This window comes from Brachionichthys hirsutus, unplaced genomic scaffold, assembly GCF_040956055.1.
Source record: "Brachionichthys hirsutus isolate HB-005 unplaced genomic scaffold, CSIRO-AGI_Bhir_v1 contig_197, whole genome shotgun sequence".
Lineage (NCBI taxonomy): Eukaryota > Metazoa > Chordata > Actinopteri > Lophiiformes > Brachionichthyidae > Brachionichthys > Brachionichthys hirsutus.
The window spans coordinates 278,410-300,983 of record NW_027180342.1 but is presented as its reverse complement, the minus strand read 5'-3'; the positions used below and the strand labels follow the sequence as shown (position 1 = coordinate 300,983).

At 40.1% G+C, this 22,574-nt stretch overlaps 1 protein-coding gene across 1 annotated transcript; it reads right to left on the bottom strand.

Annotated features, from left to right (window-relative positions):
• Window positions 1-879: 879 nt before the first annotated feature.
• LOC137913736 (synaptosomal-associated protein 25-A-like) lies at window positions 880-16,937 on the bottom strand. The gene is made up of 7 exons (XM_068757368.1): window positions 16,866-16,937; window positions 15,456-15,497; window positions 9,761-9,809; window positions 6,001-6,118; window positions 2,475-2,594; window positions 1,660-1,804; window positions 880-948 (listed from the first exon to the last, which is right to left on the bottom strand). Exons 1-7 carry the CDS (start codon window positions 16,935-16,937, stop codon window positions 880-882), a joined length of 615 nt encoding a protein of 204 aa, XP_068613469.1.
• Window positions 16,938-22,574: the final 5,637 nt, after the last annotated feature.

The following is a 22,574-nucleotide window of genomic DNA, read 5'->3' as shown; positions in this document are numbered from 1 at the left end:
TGACCTCCTTTCTTTATCACAATGATAACTGCCCAGTGTATTTCTGATAAACAAGTCATCAGCCAAGTTTTGACAAATTACATTAAATCTATTAAATACGCAATCGTTACTTTTGAACAGGTATATTTCTACAATCAATAGTATCAAATTGTGTTAATACTGCTTCATCAATAGAATTGGTAAAATACACTGATATTCAGGATCAAATAGCCACAATTTTGTTGCTATACCAACAGAGACATAACTGAGTATCCATGATTCACTACGTTATTAAGATCAGCAAGGCTCCATGTCTACATAAATTACTTTATAGTCAATATATTTAAAAAGTGGCCTTGGTTACAGGCCGTGAGGTTTGCATGTTCACGATTATCACGGTAAAATCACTATGGCCTTATCATGTAGCATCACAACATCTGAAATAATGGATACACATTGGGCCTTAAATGGACGACGCCAGAATACTCACATGGGGGAGGACGTGTTGGTCAAATGTGTACATACAGTTTAAAAAAATAGTAGTGAAGAAAACAGGACGACTGAGCTAGACCAGTGAAGCCATTTAAGAAGCACTATGTACAGTGTGGAGAGAGTTTGACTCAAAATCTAGTCTTAATAAATGAAAAGAGCGGCAATACAGCAATACTGACAACAAGGGGAGGGAAGGGACAGAGGGAAACGGGAGGGGGCAGAAGGATGTATGATATGTGCATGTGTGCAAACCTCTACGTTTCACAATAAAAGCATGACGTTGAATCACCGGCAGTCAAACACAGGAAGTGGGCGCTGCGTGTTTATGTCGAGGGCTGGGTTTGGTCGGTGTTTTTATTTCTCAGGTGTTTGGGGTTAGACGAGGATAAAAGCACTTTTCACTGCAGTCTAGCCACTGCCCAACATCTTTGTAGCACGCTGGTTGGCCTCGTCAATCCTGGTCTTGTTGGAATCCGCCTGCAAAGAAAGGAAACAGCACAACTTACAGGACTCCGCCAGCAGTTGGGCAGAAAATGTGATCAAACCCAACAATAAAGGACGAAGATATGTTACTTTAAATAAAACTTATGGCTGATTTCATGCTGGCATATTATCTCATGAAATTGCAGGGTGAGAATTTCGGCTGAACAGTTAGTGTAGGTCCCTGCAGAGTTGTCCATCAGTTGTGAAAGTAAAAATTTAATTGTTAATTAAAACGACGCATCAATGATGAATATGCTCAGTTTGATCATCCATATTTTTCCTGCATTACTGTATCAAACTCAGTTTAAATATACTCAAAGAGAGAAGAGCTGAACCTACGGTCAGACTACATGCTAAATATCAGCTAAATACTCTAAAGAATAGTTACCACTTTATCTTAGGGCATAACTACAAAAAAGCAGCAATAAAAAAATCTCTTGTCATACAAGTCTCTTGATTTAAAATAATTGATAGACTATATTACAATGTACAGTGTAGTTGCATGGATAGTTCAGTAACTGCATTGTGTTTTTATGTTTTTAAGGTTTTGGTGCATCATATTACAAAAACCAATGAGGCTGTGCCTGGCAACAAATAAAAGCAACTAGTTGTATCATTTCAGAGTGGTGGGGATAAAAATTCTAGATCAGGCCCTACCCTAGATAAAGAGCACCGACTCCACCAATATTGCCCCTGGTACAGTACCTTCTCCATGATCCTATCAACCTGGCGGTTCTGGGTGTCGATCTCCTGACCCATGTCCAGGGCCATGTGGCGCAAATTGCCAATGATCCCACCAACTTGCTCCAGGTTCTCATCCATCTCGTTCTCCCTGGCATCATCTGTTACCCTGGAACACACAGAATGGGGAGAGAGGGTTTGGACATTGATTTAAGATGATGTGGTAGCTTCTGTTCTGTAATCTATTACTCAATCTAAAGCAACAGCACAGTACAGAACAGTCCACTTTAAGTAGATTATATCTTTGAATGATATAACTGGAAATTTGAAAGGATGAATAAAAGCCAAATGGATAAATAAATGGTCTCTCTAAGATATGTTCTGCTTTTTTTTATCATACATCATGGACTGTGACGTTTCTGCCCTGAGAAATGCAGTTTGGGTGTTGTTTTTCAAGAAAGTGGAAGAAGATATATGATAATTGATAATTCACTAAAATGTATGAAGTTTTAATCACCCAGCATGTCATAGCATTAGTGTTACCCACAGACTTCTGACATCAATGATGGTGTGTCACCAGTAGACAGTGTTTTATTGTAAGGGGTCGCAAGCAAAAAAGAGATGGTTGGACATCAATAACAACATCTAAGTATGTATTATTCTTATTTTAAGCATAACACAGCTGCCAAAACTGGCCCATATAAAAGTTATAGACCAGTGGTATATGGAATTATAGATGTGTACATAACCACACCCTCAAATACACATAAGTACAACTATACATGATCGTTGATACAGACATACAGAAGTGCGACATTTTCACACACACACACATTTACCTGCGGATGAAGCCCCCGCTGATGGCCATCTGTTCACGTTCATCCACCACTCGAGCGCCTGGCTGGCTGTTCACCACTCCATCCTGGTTCCCTCCCCAGGCCTGGCCCCCGCTCTTAATCCTACAGTACCACACACACTTTTTAGTTCAGTATTTCTGTTGTGTGTGTGTGTGTGTATGTGTGTGTTGATGTGTAAATGTATAATTATAATAATTATAAAGCTGGTGATTTATAGTGAGGCACTATTAAAACATATAATGTCTCCACCATATGTTTCAAATGCATTGAATAATAATATGGTGTCAAAACAATTAGTTTACTAAAAGCAACATTGCTCCCACATATAATAAAGCATGCATTTTCTTCTGTTAGTCAGTAATTGATCTAGCATACAGATCAATTGTATCAGAGCTCTTACAGAATGTAGCTTGTGGCAGAAAGTACTTAAGGTCCATTAATGGCTCAGGAAATTGTCTGCCACAAGCTTCACAAAGAAGAGCACAATCACAGAAAATAACCAGACTCAAGACAGAGAAGACACAAACACGCAAGGCCATACAACATGCAGAGTGAGAGGACATGCAAGGTAGACACAGTCTGTTGCACACAATGTTAGACACAGGAAAGGAAAACACATAATAAAGGACCAGGATTAGAAACATGCTGTAGTTGAGGGAAAATTATTCAACCTCCATTAATATATTTGATTATTGGTAAAATAAAAATATACTACATATAAAGCTGTTTTGCAATAACTTGGGTTAATTTGCGTATCACAAATAGCTGTTAAATAGAACATTTTGTCTAAGCCTGTTAAAATATACCAAGGAGGTTGAGTAATTTTGCTTCCAGCTGTATTATATGAAAGGAAAACAGTTAGAAAACTGAAGACCCCCCCACCATAAAATAAACAAACTGAACAGTGATCATTTTGCATTCAAGAGTATGGAATAGAGTAGCTGTGATCAGCCCTTCATTTCATCTGGATGGATCAGTTTTTAGGATTATACTCGAGCGAGTTTAACACTTCGTGTTTGAATCCTCCTGCTTGGAGCAGCCAATGACTGGAAGTCTCCATGGAGGACAGCAAAATGAACAAGGTTTAAGTTAAGTACTTATTCCCTTTTCAATAGAAAAAAACAGGAGCTATGTTCACCAGTCTGATCTAGAAGTGGTAAACCACACCCATTAGGTGCTGCAGACAGTTTCTTGTTATTTGACCCAAGACTGCCATCCAAAGTACCTAGATCTGGTGAAACGCATGACATAACCACATAATTCTCTAACAAGTGTTAATGTAAGGGAGGACCAAAGAGCTATAGATAGATGGATAAAAATAGAGCCAGCAAACCCCTTCTGTACTTTTACAGAAAACCAAAAAATTAATTCAGAATTTGGTAGTGGCTATTTAAAAAGGAAACTCCAACATGACGACTGCAATGCAAATAAAGCAGATTAGTTGTATGTATCAGGATCCTGTCCAGGCCTGTTTCAGACAAAATAGTAATCTGTCTTCAAAATGTCTACCAGTGTATTTAAACCTAGTACATGTGAGGGAGTAAATTACTTTTTCTGCATTTTGAAAAGAAGGCATCATGTAATTTGATTCAAGAAGGGTGTCTGGCAAACATCCCTCTGTAAAATCTAGATAAATATATCAATAGCCATTTCTTTTGTCAGCCACTTGTGTTTTCTATAGCTCTGAGATAGCCAACTGTACGGTACATGCGGTGCTCCTAGAATTTATAATGTGCAGTTTGGCTGTTGAGGGCCAGAGAAGAGAACAAGTTCCACCCAGCACGTTATAAAGTAACAATTTATGTCTCGCTGGCTTAAAGGTTATAGAGTCAATTATAACTTTAAAACTGTAGTTCTAGCTTTACTATTTTTATTTTTTATTTTTAGCTTCGATTGAATGAGAGTTAATAATGTGTGTATTTTCAACTGATTTGAATCACCTATACTTAATTGTCATTACTACTATATTGCACTGGAATGTCTGTATTATTAAAACACTCTCGTGTAATCATATGTAACAAAATCTATTTTCCAAATAGTGACAAAATTCAAGTCCATCTTTTGTTGTGAAAGACAACTAGTGGATTCACACACAGCATGAAGCATCACAGGGTGTTAGAGTCAGGGCTCAGGTGGCGCTGATGGTGTCATGGTGCAGGATCCCAGCTGGTGCTGCTCCCTGCTGGAACAGACTCATCCAATGAAATGGAATGAAGGGCTTTTCAGGACAACAGCGATGGAGGGAGAAAATACAGCTGGAAGCAAAACCATTTAACCCTTAGTGTGCAATATGTTCAGTCGCAAAATGTACTATTTAGTAGCTATTTGGAAGAGCCATATCACACAAGAACTCAGTAAGACAGATATTACAAGTGTTTTCTACTGAAACATTACACAAAATGTAATCTCTCATAGTTCACTCCCTCTTAATAACTGTCTGTGGTACTATGCAGAGACCTTTAAGCTGCTTTGGCCCACTGCTGTCATGATGCACAAGCAGACACCAGATTCTGGCAGCATTCCTTGAGGAATCTTAGCCCTAGTTCTGTATTCCTGGCTTTATGTGATACAACTATTTTATCCAAATCCCACAGGGATTAAAAAAAAAAAGAAATTGTAGTCAGGCAACTGTTGCAACCACTACGGTACATAATGTTCCAGGATTTCTTCTGAATCCAATGGGAAGACCTTAAGGTTTGCTTGGAATAATTGTCCTATTGGAGAGTTCAATGATACTGAAGCTATAGCATCCTCAGAGATGATGAGAAGTTCTGTTCAAGGATTTCCCAAAATGTGGTGAAATCCATCCCACCCTACAGACATATTACTGTTCCACAGGCTCCAGTTTTTCTTCATTGCTCCATGGTCATCATGGTTTTTCTTGGTGCATATTGGAGGAGACCTTTCTTGGGATTTTGGTGTCAGCACTAGTTTATATCTTGGAGTTAGAGCTTGGAGCCTGTATTTACGTTTTGGCCTTAACAGGAAAAACTTGAGAACTACTAAGTAAGTAAGTACTAGTAAGATTATGAAGGCTGGCAGTAGGTTTCCTCAAAATCTGGTTGATAAATGTGTGCTCCAAGAGGGCTGATATTCAGTACTCACTAAACGTAGCATTTGGTTTTTTTTAAATGAATGCATAAAGACATTCATATCTCTTTTAATGAGTAAACTGTTCTGTGATTTGGTGATTTGACAGAAACAAAAAACGACAGTGAGGTTGGAATAATTTTGCTTCAACTGTAAATTCCCATTTGACTTGTTGTGCAGATGTGTGTGTGTTGAGACTGCAGATAATCTTTCACTTCCTCTAAGTCTTAATGTAGCACACATGCCCACGTACATGCGTGCAGTGCTGCCGCCTGTTCTGAGTGTGCATTGTTGTGATTACAGGCCTGACTGTTCACACAATGGTTGTCATGCTGTGTACACCAGAAGCAGGCAGGAACATAGAGAGGCGGTTGAAGCACTGAAAGACATGCAGTCCGGCGACCCAGGCAGCACCTACTTGTTACAGGGACATGTACATAGACCACAGAACTGTCCTAGATTGTTCAAATTCTTTTCTGCATCCTTCATGTCCTTATTGATTTGGTCCATTCCTTCTTCGATGCGCTCCAGTTGTTCTGATTACCAACACATTGTCATTTTCCCAGCAAAAGAACGAAAGCACATGAGAAGAGAAAAGAGGAGGAAGAAGTTGTGGGTAGAAGGAAGGGAGGGGAGCAGAGAGGGGAAACAAAGGAGAAGAGACAAAAAAAAAAGACATTGACTGTGACAAGAGAGACATCAGACATCACCACCACCACCACCACCACCACCAGCAGCACTGGACAGACAAGAGCCCGGGGCTCCTGGCTGGTACCTACTTTTTAATACATGGGCATATCAGACCACAGCATTGTCCTATATCTTTTAAATCTTTCTCGGCCTCCTTCAGGTCGGCGTTCACCTTGTTCATGCCCTCCTCCACACGATCAAGTTGCTCTGGTGAGGACAAAGGCATGAGAGTCGTGAAATAAATGTGACTGGTTTGGTTTTGAGGAGTCGTGCTCTACACTACAGTGCAAGAGCCGCATGTTTAGCAAAGGGAAAGCAGGCAACAAGCTTTAGTAGTGGATGGGTGGCTATTTCTGTTGGCAAAAAAAGAACAAACGTTTATTATTCGTTCTCTGTTGCTTTGCATTGCAGTGCCTTTTGTAGGATTTTACATGGTTCCAACAGCTTTTTATGTCCTAACCCAATCAGAAGTGGCACATTGGTGATTTCAGTAACTCACTGATCTGCTGGATAGCATCATTCCTGCACACTAAGTTGCCAATGTTTCCAGATGGCCACGGATCTATTAAAAGCTCCCACCCAAGGTTAGATCCTTGTTTGTTAATTATAGGAGATGATTGCAGTATTCTCCATCAGCAGAAATGGATTTTGTCTTCCAGGACTCGTAAGGTTTGATCAGTCATCTTATAGAGCAGAGAACACAGATTATATATATATATTAATGTACAGATTATTATAGATATCTACAAAGTGTTCCACAGCCAAGCTCTGTTGTAAAGATAATCTGAATAGTTTTATCTCAACTGAAGGCAAAGAAAGCAGTAAATAGTCCTGAAGTGAAGCATATATTCATTATATATATATATATATTGTCCCCATAGTAAAAATACTGAAATGATATAATTGGTCACTGACTGGAAAACTATTTTCTCCCCGTGTTTCTACCTCACATTTCTTATCTGTAAAGCCAGACATAATGAGTGTGAACTACACGGAACAAACCGTTTCAAACAGATTTTAAAGGCTCAAGAGACAGTCTCATTGCTACTGTAAGGTAGAAATCTACTATGTGGAAGTAGAGTTTGCAAACACAGTACTCCACACTAACTAAATGGTGCAGAGCAGTAATTGATTGATTGGGATGATGGGGAATGACATTGTTTATCTCCTCAGACTTGGACATTCAGGTCAGCCCAGTCCTTCCTCCCCCCACTTTGTTTGAGGATTACAGTGTGGTGGCCTCCCATCCTGTGTGTGAGGATACACACAGGTGTTGCTTGTTGTAATGATGACATCTATCTATTTGTTTCCCAGGAAGCCTGAGAAAGGCAAGATCAGGAGCCTGAAATGGAAGCAGCTTCTGTAAATGGAATTCAGCCACTGGTGGTTTCATCATATAACTTTCCCCCCAGCGATGGGTCTAGCTTTGTCTAAAATATGTTTTATTTTGATACAGTATGACAGAAATGAAAGAACATTTTGACTTTAAAGGTGATTGTACAATGAACATTACACTGCTGAGAAAACTAGAAACCCGATGAAAGATACTTTAATTCATTAACTATGGAGCCGTGACTGTGCGTGCCTTTGACTCACTCACTCTCCACGAAAGCATTTGTCAGGGAATCGTGCAAAAGCCTGTCATATTCCCAAGAAATCCAATGTGAACATAAAATACCAGCCTTTTGATTTACTGTATTACAAAAGTGGACAAGAGTTAATGCGTACCATGGAGAGGAACCCTATAATTCTACTTTCCACACCTTAAAATCACATTACTCATGGTGCCATGAAATGAAAATCAATAAAACACTGGCATGTTCGGTTCAATCTGGGACTGAGAGAAAATGAGGGAAGTCACAGAGACAGACTTTAGCTGTCCAACAATAATGAAGCTGTGAAAAAAAAGATCTACGAGTTTAAGGTAATTCCCAATTACCACATCATTTTGAAAGAAAATCAATGATGATCCTTTAACGGTTTTCATCCTGCAGGAGCTTTAATCAGCTGTTTCGTGCTCATAGGTAAACCATTGAGCAGCTACTGCTGTGGGCCTGCTGAGGCGTAGCTGCAATCCATCAGCCCTGACCGAGCTCTAATTTAGTTCAACATGCATCTAACAGCCGGGCGGGGGGGGGGGGGGTCATTAGCTGCAGTGAGACCTCCACCACAAGCAATGCATCAATGAAAGAAATGACAAATCTCCTATTATGCACAACCTGTGTTATGTGTGCGAGTGTGTGTGTGTGTGTGTGTGCGTGTGTGTGTGGAGTAACGGCCAGAGGGATTAGCTTAACTCTAGTTTACAGCTCAACGGAATGGATTCATTTTCACAGGCTTGGCCAATTTTTTTAATTTTTGCAGATTAAGCAATGCAAATCTTGATGTAAAAAGATTGTGAACTTCAAGTGTCATCTAAAAGAGCCTGGTCATTATTGAAACCAGCATATTATCCAGGAAAATAAATATTTAGAGGTAAAGAAAGAGAGAAGGGAATGGCATGAGCACATAGGCTAGTGAGAAAGAAGAGAAGGATTATGAAATAGAGAAGAAAAGGAAGGCAGGATGAAAGACAGATGGGACATCAGGTTAAGAGGACATCTGCTGACAGGTAAGGGTCATTTAAATCTGTGGATTGATTTCTGTCCTGTTGTAGCAGCAGTGAGCTGTGGTATACGATAAGGGAGAGAGAGATGGAGAGACAGAGTTGGGAAATGGGCTATATGTTCCTCTGACAGGCCAATTGGAATGCTCCTTCTTGCATGTAGCTGAGCACAAGCCTTTGGTAGTACACAAACACACACAAAAAAATAGGAGTCAGCTACACACTAGAAATACACCTCAAACCCACCAAGGGACCAAATATCTGTCACCTTAATGCACGCACACACACACACACACACACACACACACACACACACACACACACAGTCTGACCTCATGACTCACAAGTATTTAAATATGTACTTAATATACAGCTAAACGTAATCCCAGTATATCCACACCCCTCACTATTAATGAAATTGTATATCTTATTTTATCCACTGTCATATAGCTCTAAACATTTGCATATTACTGCTCTTTGCACTTCTGATCAGAATTTAAAGTCCATTTCTTTGCCTCTCTACCTGATATCTGCACAATGCCAGTAACGTTTAATCTAATCCAATCATTTCTATTGAGTTGTTAGATTGCTGAACTGCCACATCCAGCATCATTTTCTCTACATTTGCTTGAACTGCAACTGGAGTTTATTTGTAACATTTGGCAGGAGCTCACACAGTGATTAAGTGTTCTCATTTCATTATTATAAAGCCATAAAGGTAATTTTCCTCTGGGCCGTTGACAGATTTGACAGAGTCGCTGTGTTATACTGGCTGTGCTTTGTGCAGCACAGAGTGGCTGCAAGAGAGAATTGCTAGAGCAGATTTAAAGTAAAGACAGATGTCAGAGAGATAGTGTTTAGTTGTCGCTCCCTATCAACTTACCTCCCTGCTCATCCAACATGACCAGAGTCCTGATGCCAGCATCTTTACTCTGATAGACAGATCGGAAAAAGGAAAGGAAAGAAGGTAGCAAAAAGAGGAATACAGATCAGTGAAAATGAACAGAGCAGAATAATCAGCAGACAGCAGGTGGGTCAAATTACAGTTTCAAGCCACTCATCTCACCTGGCACAACTGAGACAGCGTGATTTCACAGGATGATTGGCAATACACTTATTTGATTATTTTTAGTGAAAGACTGAACAGAATAGTCGCGCTGTTTACAGACAGTGTCTGTGCATGATAAAAAGCTGGAGCCAGGGGATCTGTGATTTAGCACAGCACAAAGACTGGAGGCGAGGGCGATAGCTACCGCGGCTCCATCCATAGGTACCAATGTGCACCATCCAACTCCTCCAGACATAAAGCAAAATGAAAAATAGATGCTGATTAGTCCGTTTTCAAGGTGCCGGTTTGTGTATTTATTTTACATTTCGTCAGGATTATTTTCCTGTTTCCATCTTTTGCACACACCTAAGTCAAAGACCAGCTGGCTCTAACTTCATACATCATGTAATTAACAAATTTAAGTGTGATATCAATCTTCCCGTCAAACTCGCAGCAAGCCAGGGAATTAGCTTGTTAATTCTGGAACAAAATCAGGGAAATCCAGCACTGCAGAGGAAATAATCTGCTCTCATTTTGGGAAAGTTTGAACAAAACACATCTCACAATGAGTAAATTTGTAAAAAATAAATAAATAAAGGATAAAATGTAACACCCAGAAAAATACATCATGCTCTTCATATAGTGTCAGGAGACACTTCGGGACTGCCGGTTCAAATATGGTCCATTGTTTTAAGAAGCACATCTCATATTGACTTAATCCAACAGACATTTGTTTATTAAGGTCAAACAAAAATTGGAAATCATGTAATGCCTGTGACGAATATGACGACATAAACTTAAAACGTCTCAAAATGCAATCCTTCATGGATCCGTGGGATAAACTTGTCCAGCAAATGGCTTGCGCTATCTTTGTTGTGTTCGCTGAGCTGCTAGCACAGATTAGTTGACAATGCTCCAGTAATGTAATATTCTGATTTGTATTACAGAGCTGGCACGGGCTCAAAAACAAAGACTCAAAACTCAAAACGTTCATGCAAATTTACTGCGCTGTGATTTCTGAGCTTCATCACATTATAGCATCCTTCAGGAAATACACAATTAAAAGATTAAGCACTCGTCACATAACAAAAACAGCAGGCTTGTACACTCCACAAGTCTGAGGCTTCCTTGAACTTATGTTTAGGACCAAAGGCACTTTATTTCAAAGTGCACTGAAATTCTGGAGCGGATAGAGTGCAGTGCTGCAGGCCATTTAGACATGCCACTGATAATAGCATCAATCAAACCCAGAGCAAAAGTCATGTGCTAGCGGCAATGGATCTGTAGCAGTGTGAAGTCAAATTGTTGATCAGTGAGGCATCAGAAAGCGTTAAAGGAGGAAAACAGCAAAGAGACATTGCCAGTCTGTTTATTTACCCACTAGAATCATGGGAAAATGCAGACGGGATATATATACCCTGCCTGCTGGTATAGTCTGACACGAAGACATCACATCTTTCCGTATAAAGACGGGACCTTTGAGTCACAGGAAAGGACTTCATTTCCAGAAGACTCGTGCAAAATTATTCTCAATCTAGGAACTAAAGGATGGAGATTAAGAATTTAAGATTGATTTTATTTTTTTGCTCTTTGTTTCTATGGTCACATAATGCAGAAATCGTTTTTCAGAATGTGACTTTCAAGCACATTCCACCGAATTAGAGAGGAGTTTTTGTTTTTCTGACTCTGAACTGCCATTGGAGGAGGTAACAGCACCGCATCAAGGTTTATGTGAACAGAACAAGCTGTCAAGTCCAGCCTTCTGTCTACTGGAATCTAACTCCTTTAATTCTTTAATTCCCTCCCACATGCACAGCTGCTGCTCTGTTACTGGCCATTCACGACCTGAGGAGATATTATTATAATATAGCTCCATATACATTATGTCAAACTGTTTAAAAGACAGAGGATGGCAATATAAGGGAATATTAATTCATTTTTTTATTTTTTAGGAAGTAACAATTAACAGTAGAAACCTGTTATTAAGCATTGAGAGCAACTAATGGCCCCATGCTGGCATGTTAACTGTTCCCATCACTTGTGTAGAAAATAAGATGGACAGACCATTTCATTTTAGCTCCTTAGCTGTGGAAAGACCTGCCTGATGAAGGATGAGTTTTCACTCCTGCTTTCTTCACATTTCCTTCTCTGCAGTATTTTATATCTCCTGGGAAGATAGCAGTTTTCATAAGACGTTCAATATCTTTACAATCAAGAAGCCTTTTCAGAGAGATTTATCAAATGTGTTGCACAACAAAATTAATTCATGCTCGACAAAATGATAAGAGATATAATATCCCTTCACCGTTCGAGAACGGCTGAATTATATATTTGTTTTATACTGCCAGTCCACAGACTTTGGCTACATGACGGAACCTTTTTTTAAAGTAAATAGTTAATAATTAAATGACAATGAAATGAAAATGTAGATGTATTATTAGAGATGATAACCATGTTTGAGTTGCGTCGCTGAGATGGCACAGTTAAATCAAAAATAAAACTACAATGTGTGAGTTATTTAAATACATTTGTTCCCGTTCAGTTTCCTTGTGACAAAGAAAATATTACTGTAGGATATGCTGGAGATAAGATATGTGTTCCTACATATCCTGCGAGCTTACAAAATAAAGGTCATGTTGCACGGCAGTGCAGAGATTCAATTATGGGTCACATTTGCATGAGACAAGGTCACGTTACATGACTCACTGTGAGCGTTTCTGCACTCAGCCACTATTACACACTTTATTTGATTGTGGACATCACAGTGGGGGGAAAAGGCACAATTATGTTTCCAAAATACTACACTGTATAGTGAATGGATTTTTACATCAGGCATGTATGTCACATAAAGTGCATATGAGTTAAACCAGTCAACCCTTTTATTATTGCAATACTTAATTCAATATATATATAAACTCTAGATTTCAAGGTGTATTTCATGTTTAGCTTTATGTTGTAAAATTGCATTTCATATAATTAGATTTTACGGCATTGTGTTCCTTTATGCATGTCAGATGATAATCTATGAATGTACAACATTATGATAAAGTTGTGCATGAATTTTCAATTTACATTTCAGGCGCTAGACTGATGAGTACAAGAGTAGAATAAGTTTCTATTCCTGGATCGACATTGCTGTGCACCAACAGCGTGGGTGTGATGCTTAAAGGATAATATAAGAGACAGGTTCTAGAGGATTGGGGAGGAATTAAGAGGTGATTTTCTTTTGATATTAAATAACACTGATGTAGAATTCTTGTGTGGCATTCAAGATGGAAAAGCTTCTCAAAACCTATAGAATTTATAAAAGTGCATGTTTATAATCAGATTATTTTACCACTTTGTTTAAAGGCAATATGAACTCACGGCTAAATATCTTGGACCATATCAGCTGGGTAAAATACACTTCATGTGTCCTGCAGTAAAGATGACATGAGTGGAAAATCTCAGCAAGCAAAGAATGCAGATACTAGAATAAGCGTTGTCTCAACTCCATGGCACAAAGGCATTAAGGGTGTGTCCATTTCCTTTCTATTGGTTAAATGGTGCACAATATGGGTTTAAGGTAAGTTGAAGAACACAAAAGGATGTATTTATCTGTATTTGCTCTTTCTGTTTCAGGTGCTTGCTGCATTAAACTAAAGACTGCCTGGGAGAATCACAAGGAAATATATTCCACTTTAACAAAGCACAAAACATTGTTAAATGAGAGACTGCCATTTGGAACAAACAGACTGCATTCCCTTGGCCTTAGCTCCAAAGGGCAAATACTCCGACTGCCAATGAAATGCTTTGCCTGTCCAGCAAATCAGCCTTTGGGCAAGATTCAGGCTTTACTTTGTCCATTACTGCTTTGTCCCCATTAAGACATGTAAGTGAAGCCAGAGGCAGGAACTCGAGGCCCAACACAATCTAAAGCAATAAAAAAATATAACTCACTTTCCCTGACATGTTGATATGGTTTCCTGCCTAAAATACCTTAAATGTCAACTACGGTTAAGAAACAAGGGTAGGAAGGTGGAAGTTGCCTCCAGATGCCATGACAGTCAAAACCGTTGTCTCTGGATTCACTGAAGCAAACACAAACACAGGAAAAAAGGTCGATAAAAAAAGAAGGAAAGCCTCACGTGCAGTGAAGTCCGCAATAAAACAAAGCATATAAAATCTTTGCCATGTCTTTGCAGAGCACATTATTGATACACATTAGTATTTTAATTGAGGTTTAATAGTACTGGATTTTGAATTTTTTTTTTTGCAAAGAAGTTCCACCTGGTTGTTACACTCAGAATGAAGTTTCACAGATCGTCTGGGTTACAGTGCTGTGATTTCTGAGCTCATAACAATTACCACATTTGTTCAGTTAAAATCATCTTTAAAGTGTTTCCCAAACCAACAACAACAATGTATATTAATATGGAACATTATTAAAAATCATTACGTTGGAAGTTGTCTACAGTATACTCCAACCCTAATTTATATTTTTTAATTGTTTAATGATGTACCTTCCTCCTATGTGTGTGTTTTAATTTGTCTGCTCCCCTACCCGTGAAGTGTCTCATGGGAAATAGGAGATGATGAGTTGACAGCATAACTTTTTGGCTCAATAGACAATAAGAAGATTGGTGCATAAAAATCCAAACATGGAATCATACTGTATATTAATACGAAAGCCAAATATAGAGGAGCAGAGCCAAAAAAACAACAACATACAGTATCTGAGAAATGCTGTATTTAGCGCAATGGAGGCTCCACAGGCCCGCAGGGGGAGTGATGAGGGAGATGGGAAGAAAAGTTCAGAGGTGACATTTGGCCTAGTTTTCTTTCCATCCATCCATTCATGCATTTTCTTGTAGACGATACGATCGTAATCATCTCGTCTATAGCCGCTTATCCGCCTTGCGGGTCACGGGTCTGCTGGAGCCTATCCCAGCTGACTACGGGTAAAAGGCGGGGTACACCCTGGATAAGACACCAGCGCATCATGGGGCCACACAAAAGACAAAAAAAAACAATTTGATCCGCCAAGCATTGCTCCCGAACTCCTTTTGATAACCACCTGAACTGATTTTGGGGGTTTGACCTTACATTATTTCTGTATTTGCGCCACATTTGTTATTTAGCAGTTATTAGCAGTTATTTGTTTGTTTTTTTATTTGTATATTGACTATTTGCAAATTTCTTTCAATCGGCATAATTTCTGAAGCATTTCTACGAATGAAAATAAATGTTTTCCCTTAAGGGCTGATCTTACTCCCATCATCATTGGTTTGGATGAAGAATAATAAACCTTTCCAATAGACATATTTTCCCACCATTGTTACACCTGAGACATTCAGTTAATGGGTAAATGGCTCATGCCCCTCCTCTTTAGTAGTGTTGGGGTTGTCTAAGAAAATAAGCCTCTATATATTTGATTCAGCCAACCCAGGCTCCATCTTAATCATTTAGAACCAGATAGCTGTTGGAGTGTCAGCAAGACAAATGTTTACTACTGGTCTGCTGATGTGTCCCATTCGACCACTGGACTCACCCCCTCGACCAGAGCCAGCATCCGCCGAGTGCTCTCCAGAGACTGCAGGGAGAAACAGAGAGAGTGGATCAGCTCATAGAAAACCAGAAAGCCAAGTCAGTTGCCCTGGACAAGTCGCCAGGTTATCGCAGGGCCACACATACAGGCAAAACATTCATTCTCACAGTCCTACCTAAGGATAATTTAGAGTCCAATTCACCTAAGTTGTATGTTTTTGGTGGTGGGAACAAGCCGGAGAGGACATGCAAACTCCGAACAGAAAGGCCGAGGTGTTATTGAACCTTGTTGTTGTGGGGAAACAGTGCTACCCACTGTGCCATCGCACGACCCAATTTAATGTAGTTCTAATTTGAATGCAGAGAGTCAAATTACTGCTTGTCATATACTGCTTTATTCTTCTTCTCTTCTCCTCTGACCCAAAGGTTAATTATATTTTCCTTTAGTTTGCTAATTTAGATCTTTAAATTAAGTTCAATTAAACCCAACACGTCTATAGTCCTAATCCTCATTTTGTTATCTCCTCCTGCTTGCCCCTCATTAGCTCCTTCCATCCATCCATCCATCCATCTCTCGCTACTTTCCACCTCATGGCCTCACATTATCTCCTCGTGAATATTTAATAAGGCTGTTTGAGCTGCTCTGTTATTCTGCTGCACAGAATTATCTCCACTTCCTGAGCTCCCCTCAACTCATTAAAAAGAGCCAAGTTCTCTCCTCCCCCCAAAAAGGCCCAGGCTTGATGAAAGAGACTTAGAGAAGAGACCGTTAATACAGAGGAGGGTCATATGCACCTGTCAGCCCAGAGGCCATGGACATTCATTCGTAACCTTCTGAGAAAATGTCTTTTTTTTCCCACTGTAGTCTAAATTAACAAAAAATAAATAAATTGGGTTCTTCTCTTTTTGTTTTTGTCTGCATTCTGTTGTGATTCCTATTGCACCTACACGTGTATAATTAATTCATTGATTTAGGAGAAAAAAGGCATTAAATAGAAAATCAATGTGCCTGTTTTTTTGTGTGTGATTTTAGATGTGTTAATGGTGTTACAACCTTCTTCATGCATTCATAATTAGATTGGCAGATTAGATTTGTTGCATATATAAGAATACAGTGTATTTAAATGATGTAGTCAAACCCAGTGCTGCCAGCTGAGTTTGCTTCACCTGCCAACAGGGTTAACTGTCTTAATCCTAACCCTAACTCATCTTTTCAGGGGTAAAATACTTCTTCAAATCTCCCAAAAAGAGAGTAAACCGTCCGAAGTTCCTGAGTTTATTAAGAGCAATTCAAAGAGCGTATACAATGTTATATTTGAAGGTAATATACAGATTATAGATATTACGTAATGTATTGTTTTTCTTTCCAGTATCAAAGTGGATAACACCAGTGTTTCCGTCTCTTCCTCCTTACCTCATCAGCTATCTGGTCTGCACGTGTCTGCAGGTCAGCCAGTTCATTGCGCATGTCTGATTCGTCCGCCATGATAACTGTTGAACTTTGACTTCAGAAATACTGGAAAAGATAAGAGATAGAAAGGGAGAGAGAGGTTAGTGCATTCACTAGAATGAGCATTTCAGCTCTGTGATGGATGCTACATTGTGCAGCGTGCGCCCTTAGGAGAATAAGCTGGTGTTCAAACTGAAAACAGCGCAGCAATGCTCTTAAAGGAATTCCTGCATCATAATGCATCGTGTTTCAGATGCATGTCAAATAAAGGAATGGGCATGATTAATGTTTTAATGTGTGGCCTTTTCTGTCCCTTCTTGTCAGACTCAGCTCAAGGTTGGAGAAGCGGTTCTCTGAGGTGACGCATTCAGTTGCTCCAAATAGCAGTCAAAGAATCCGACAATGCAGTGAAGCGCTTTTCACACCAGACTTGAACCAGAGGTCAACACTTTTCAGGTAATTAGAGCTCAACGCAAGTTCCTTCAAGAGTTTCTGAAAATGTTCCATTTGCAACGTGGAACCAGCGCATCACCGCAATGAAGCCGGATGAAACGATGCTCAAAAATCAGGGCCAGAGGCAGAGCTTGCTGTAGCCAGTCAGCACAAACAATGCATGATTAATCCTTTAAAACACTGTCAACAGGTTCTGCTTTCATTCCTCACATGCAACCAGACGTGTCCATGTACACCCACAAACCCACAGAAACATTACTGCTACGCACCCACCCTCAATTAAAACCCTCCACCCAGCTGACGGTGAATTTCCTCCTCAGGCATCGACAGTAAACGGTGACGGGAGGAGCTCCATCTTTCTAGCGTTGAAAGAAGAAGTATCAGGACAAAGATAGGGGTCTATTTTTGGTCGTCCGACGTGCTGCCAGACAGTGTTTCATCGTTGCACACAGAGAAGCTGGAAATATGCTCCATGAAAAATGTAGGTTGCTCTAGATGAGGGCTGGGGAGAATTAAGCCTTAGCTTTGGCAAATAATGCGGTCTGATCATATCAGACATCAATTGTGCTTCTGGTGCGTTTTTGTTTCTAATGGACAAATCATATTGCTGAGTCTTTATTCCAGCGTGACTTGTAAATTTAAGTACCCAGAAGCTTTCGGCTCTGGTATCATTAAAGCTTCATGTAATCTAATCTACTGCAATGGGAGCAAGGGGCCGCTGACATTTGGGCTGTGGCTGCAGGAGGAGCTGCTGAATCGATATTTATCTGCAACACCGGGTGTCTATGCATACAAGTGAAGCATTTTTCCAGCTTATCTAAAGTTGATATAATGGTATTTTACGTTATGTTAGTGTTTAAAGCCATTACTGTTCATTTAACATTCCTGTGACACTGCATAACTCCAACTCTCTGGCCAAACAGCAAAAACAACAGGAGTATGTCGATACCTGACTTTCCTTCTTGGACCTCAGTCCACCCATCATTTCACCAATGTCAGAAGGTCAAGTTAATAATCACAAATTCAGTTTGCCACAGCTGGATGTTGATAAAGTATCTGCTCTTTCTGCCCCACCCTCAGTCTGACTGTCTCTGCCTCCGTCCCGGTGGAGTCCTCAGGGTGATTAATAATTGAACATGTGCTGGGAAGGAAGATGAAGGGAGAAAAAAAAAAGTTCAACAGGAAACTGTGTAACAGTTCATAGAGCGGCAACAGACGGAGACGAGGATTTATTTGATGAATGCAGATGAACTAAAAAAAAAATCCATCATCTCATTGTGGGACAGGAAAAAGCTGCTCTTAAGATTTTGTCTGTCAAACATGGTATTTCTTTAGTTGATCGAAGCAACTACGATAAGAAAACTTACACTCATGTCCATTTGTACAGATCCTGTGAGGACAGTAGATTGATTTGTTGAGAAATGGCTCAACTGTATTTAAAAAATGTGTCAAGTTTGATAAGGGTATAAATCCAAGAGTGATCCGGCTCACTGCCATCATTCCTTGTCTAATTGTTGAAAGTACTGCTGTGTGTCAATCAGCTGCTCAATGCTCATCTCAGCTGATTTGGATGTATGATTTGGACACACCCTTTACGCTACTCCATAAATCTCCTCTCCACCATCCTATGATCATTATACAGTATATACTTGTCTTTTAGCATATTTCTGTTTGTTTTACTTCCATAATGAGACGCTTTGAACATGTGATGTTGCACCATCTCTCCATCTCTGTCACTATTATAGTACACACTTGGGCTGGGGAAACCATTGATTTACCCACCATACAGCCATTTATTTCTCACAGATTCCATGTTTGATATTATATTTTACAGAAACACTCAGAAACACTCAGTCATTCAACGTGTCTTGGAATGTTCTCACCACCTCGCTCTATTCTCCATTCCAGTCTTTTTTCTCTCTCCATTTTTGTCCATCTATTAATGTCAGTCTCTTCCTTTTTAACATGCTTAACACGTTTCATGCAGAGATGGACGCACACACGCACACACACACACGTGTTACAGTCGAGAGGACATGACACGAGGTCCGGCCGCCCCCATCCCCCCACCTGAGGCCCTGGTGGCTCTCGCTACCCTTGACTGACGGCTGCTTTAAGGCCTGAGCTGCTCAGCTCAGAGAGATTAAAGTCAGCAGGGAAAGAGGATTTACTCTCCACTGTCTTCTCTCCTCTCATATGCACTCTCTTCCAATGGTCTCCTCTGTCTTTCCTTCCTTGTCCATCCTCCTATCTGTCCATAAATGTATACAATGGCCAGTAAAAAATGATGAGGTTTAGGTCGCAATGTGTATTATTTAGCTGAAATAATAATAATGTAATCCAAGTAATGAAATAAATAAAACTAAAATTCCAACTTCTAAATAACCCAGAGATCTTTACATCAACGGGATATTGTAAAAAATGTCAGGAGTGAGAGCAAAAACCAGTGCGGTGAATGCTTTCTGATCAAAGACAAACTGATGAACAAATGCAGGCGTGATGGGAGAACACTGACTTAGAGACATTTCAAAGGCACAAATGAATTATTGATCAGAATATTAATAGCACTGAGCCTAAAAGCTGTTTAAAGGGAGCAGTGGATGCATACGAGTCAGGACATGACCTCAAACAGTAAAACAGGTACGAATCTGAAAATAGGAGGATAAAAAAAACGAGGTAAAAATGGTATAGTTGTGTTTTAAAATTGGAAGCCCATTCGTATTAATGTACAAGGAAAACTCCTGATCCTTTCATATGGATTCATACATCTGTCACGCTGGATTTGTCACGCCGAACATCACTTCTCTTCAACAGCTCAACGTGACAACCACCTCAAGTTGTGCTGCTGACGTGATCCGAACGAGACGAGTTTGTCTCATAGCTTGTGCATGAATAAAGTACAGTAGAACAAAGAGCCTGTTATAGAAACACATCTTTATAATTGAAGCTTGTCTGTCTCATCATGTGTCTGTGCTGAGAATCCATTCCAATATTTGGCAGACTTCTGTTTTTGTTTTTGTTTTTTTTACAAAAATCTAGAAAAGAAAATTAAAGGAATCCACATGTCTGCAGGGGACTGTGTTTGGTTTAAAATAATAAGTCACAGCGTCCATCACTGTGGCAGACTGTCAGGCTGTGGTGATAAACAACTGAGCCTGAATGCTGCGATCAATCAAACGGCATGTTCGGTTGAGATGAACAATGTTTGTGAAGGAACTAGAACATCAGGACAGGGCTGAAATTCACAGTAAGGGAAACCAGGCCAGCTTGTCAGCTGTTTATAGAAGTACTAACATCAATCTGTGGGATTTTTAGATTAGCTGTGGCACGCTTCCCTCCCTGTCATGCATATGTTTTTGCAGATTATAGGGGTGGTGGGATATTAGACGGTGGGCACAGTGTGACTACATATTAGCTTGTTGTTCCTGTTAGGCTCATTGTCGTAATCACAGCGAGTGAAGTTGCTTTTATTCTATTCTATTTATTTAGAATTGAGTTGTGGGCAACTAGTGGGTTTCTAAATGGGCAACAATTCAACTCCACAGGAAGAAGTTGCACAATGGAGTCATAGAAATGCAAAAAATTATTTTTGACACTGAGCTTTCTTCTTTGTTCATGTTCCTCTGCAGTGTTGCACAAAATCACTGAAGGGAGGCGAGCGGATATTAATAGGAACGACAGCACGTAATCTTCTCTTATTCCCTCTCTACCTATCCTCTCAACCATAAACTTGATCTCATCTCTTCCCTCCATCCTTATCTTCCCTCTCAGGTCCATCCTGATGAATGTACACCAGACTGCAACCACAAGCTTTAGAACGATCTCTGCAATACCACAATGCAAAGCTGATTTCTCTCCTCTGCGCTGCTCATAACTCAACATGGAGGGTGCAGACCTGCTGTGTCACATTATTAATAACACTCAAGGACTGAAGCACACACAGGAAGAACATTAAGGGCAAGGAGACCAGCAGGGCAGGCAAGGGTGTGTGTGTGTGTGTGTGTGGGGGTGGGGGGGGGTGGGAGGGTCCGACATTTCAACACACCAAGGCAGCGCTATGCTTCATTATTCACAGGATAGAACCAGGTCAGCGTTATTAATGCAGAAGCAGTGTGTGTGTGTGTGTGTGTGTGTGTGTGATATAAAGAACATAAAGCACATATATGTTGCTGATGAAACCTGAGATTTATTGGGTTAATATATGACCAACTTGATTTGCTGTGAGATCAGATAAAACATCATATTTCCATTCTAACCAGTAAACATACATATAAAACTTATACAAGAGGTAAAAGCGCTCAAAGAACATTTCATCAAAGTGACCCTACAGGGGGTGCAGGTTATCCTGTAAAATGGAGGAGGCGATCCTTTGATGATTCCTCATGGACCTCGAGTTCCACTTCACCTTTTGGAATGTCCGACGGTATCTAAGCTTCAGCAGCTTCACAGATGGTGAGACATCTTCTTCTGTTTCAGTGTGTTCAGATAGATATGTGGTCATAACTCCACAGAACAGCATCCAAATCTTCTGCGGTTCGTGTCGACGGGTTTGAGCCGCTGGAGGTGATTTTTCTTGTCCTTTTCAGTCAGCATGTCGCGTGTGCCTTTGCTAAGTGAAGCCTCAGTGTCTGCTGCTATTAAGATCTCTCTGCTGTCCCTCGAGGAGTTTTTGTATGTCTACCTTTGCTGTGATTTTATATCCTTGCTTGTGAAAGGCAGCACTACCTCAGTTCCCTTTAGCAGGGCTTTAGCAGTATCTCCGCTGCAGTTTTGTGCTCTGAGAAGGGATGCTGTTCAGAGGGTTGTATAATCCTGAAACCACACATTTAATGGTGAGAAGAAATGCCGCTGCTCTGAGCTATTCAAACCGTTCTTGACTTGTCCCTTTATAAGAGGAGTCAATTGGTTCCAAATGTGCCTCGTTACATAATGAAATGCAGATTCCTCTCTTGTTTTTGAAGAGATTTGACTTTGTAAGATGAACAGTTTGTCTCAGCCATTGTCTGCCAAAGATGTCAGCAACTGTGTTCCACGACACACAAGAACCAATCAGATCACACTAATGAAGTGCTCCTTCTAAATGTGCCTGATTGGAAAGGGCTAATTTCTTGAACTCAGATTCTGCTGATTGCAGCTTTCTCCAGAGCTCATTCAAATTACCTCACAAATCACACTGACTGCGTAGGAAGCTAACATTAAAATACAAACGAACGATTATAC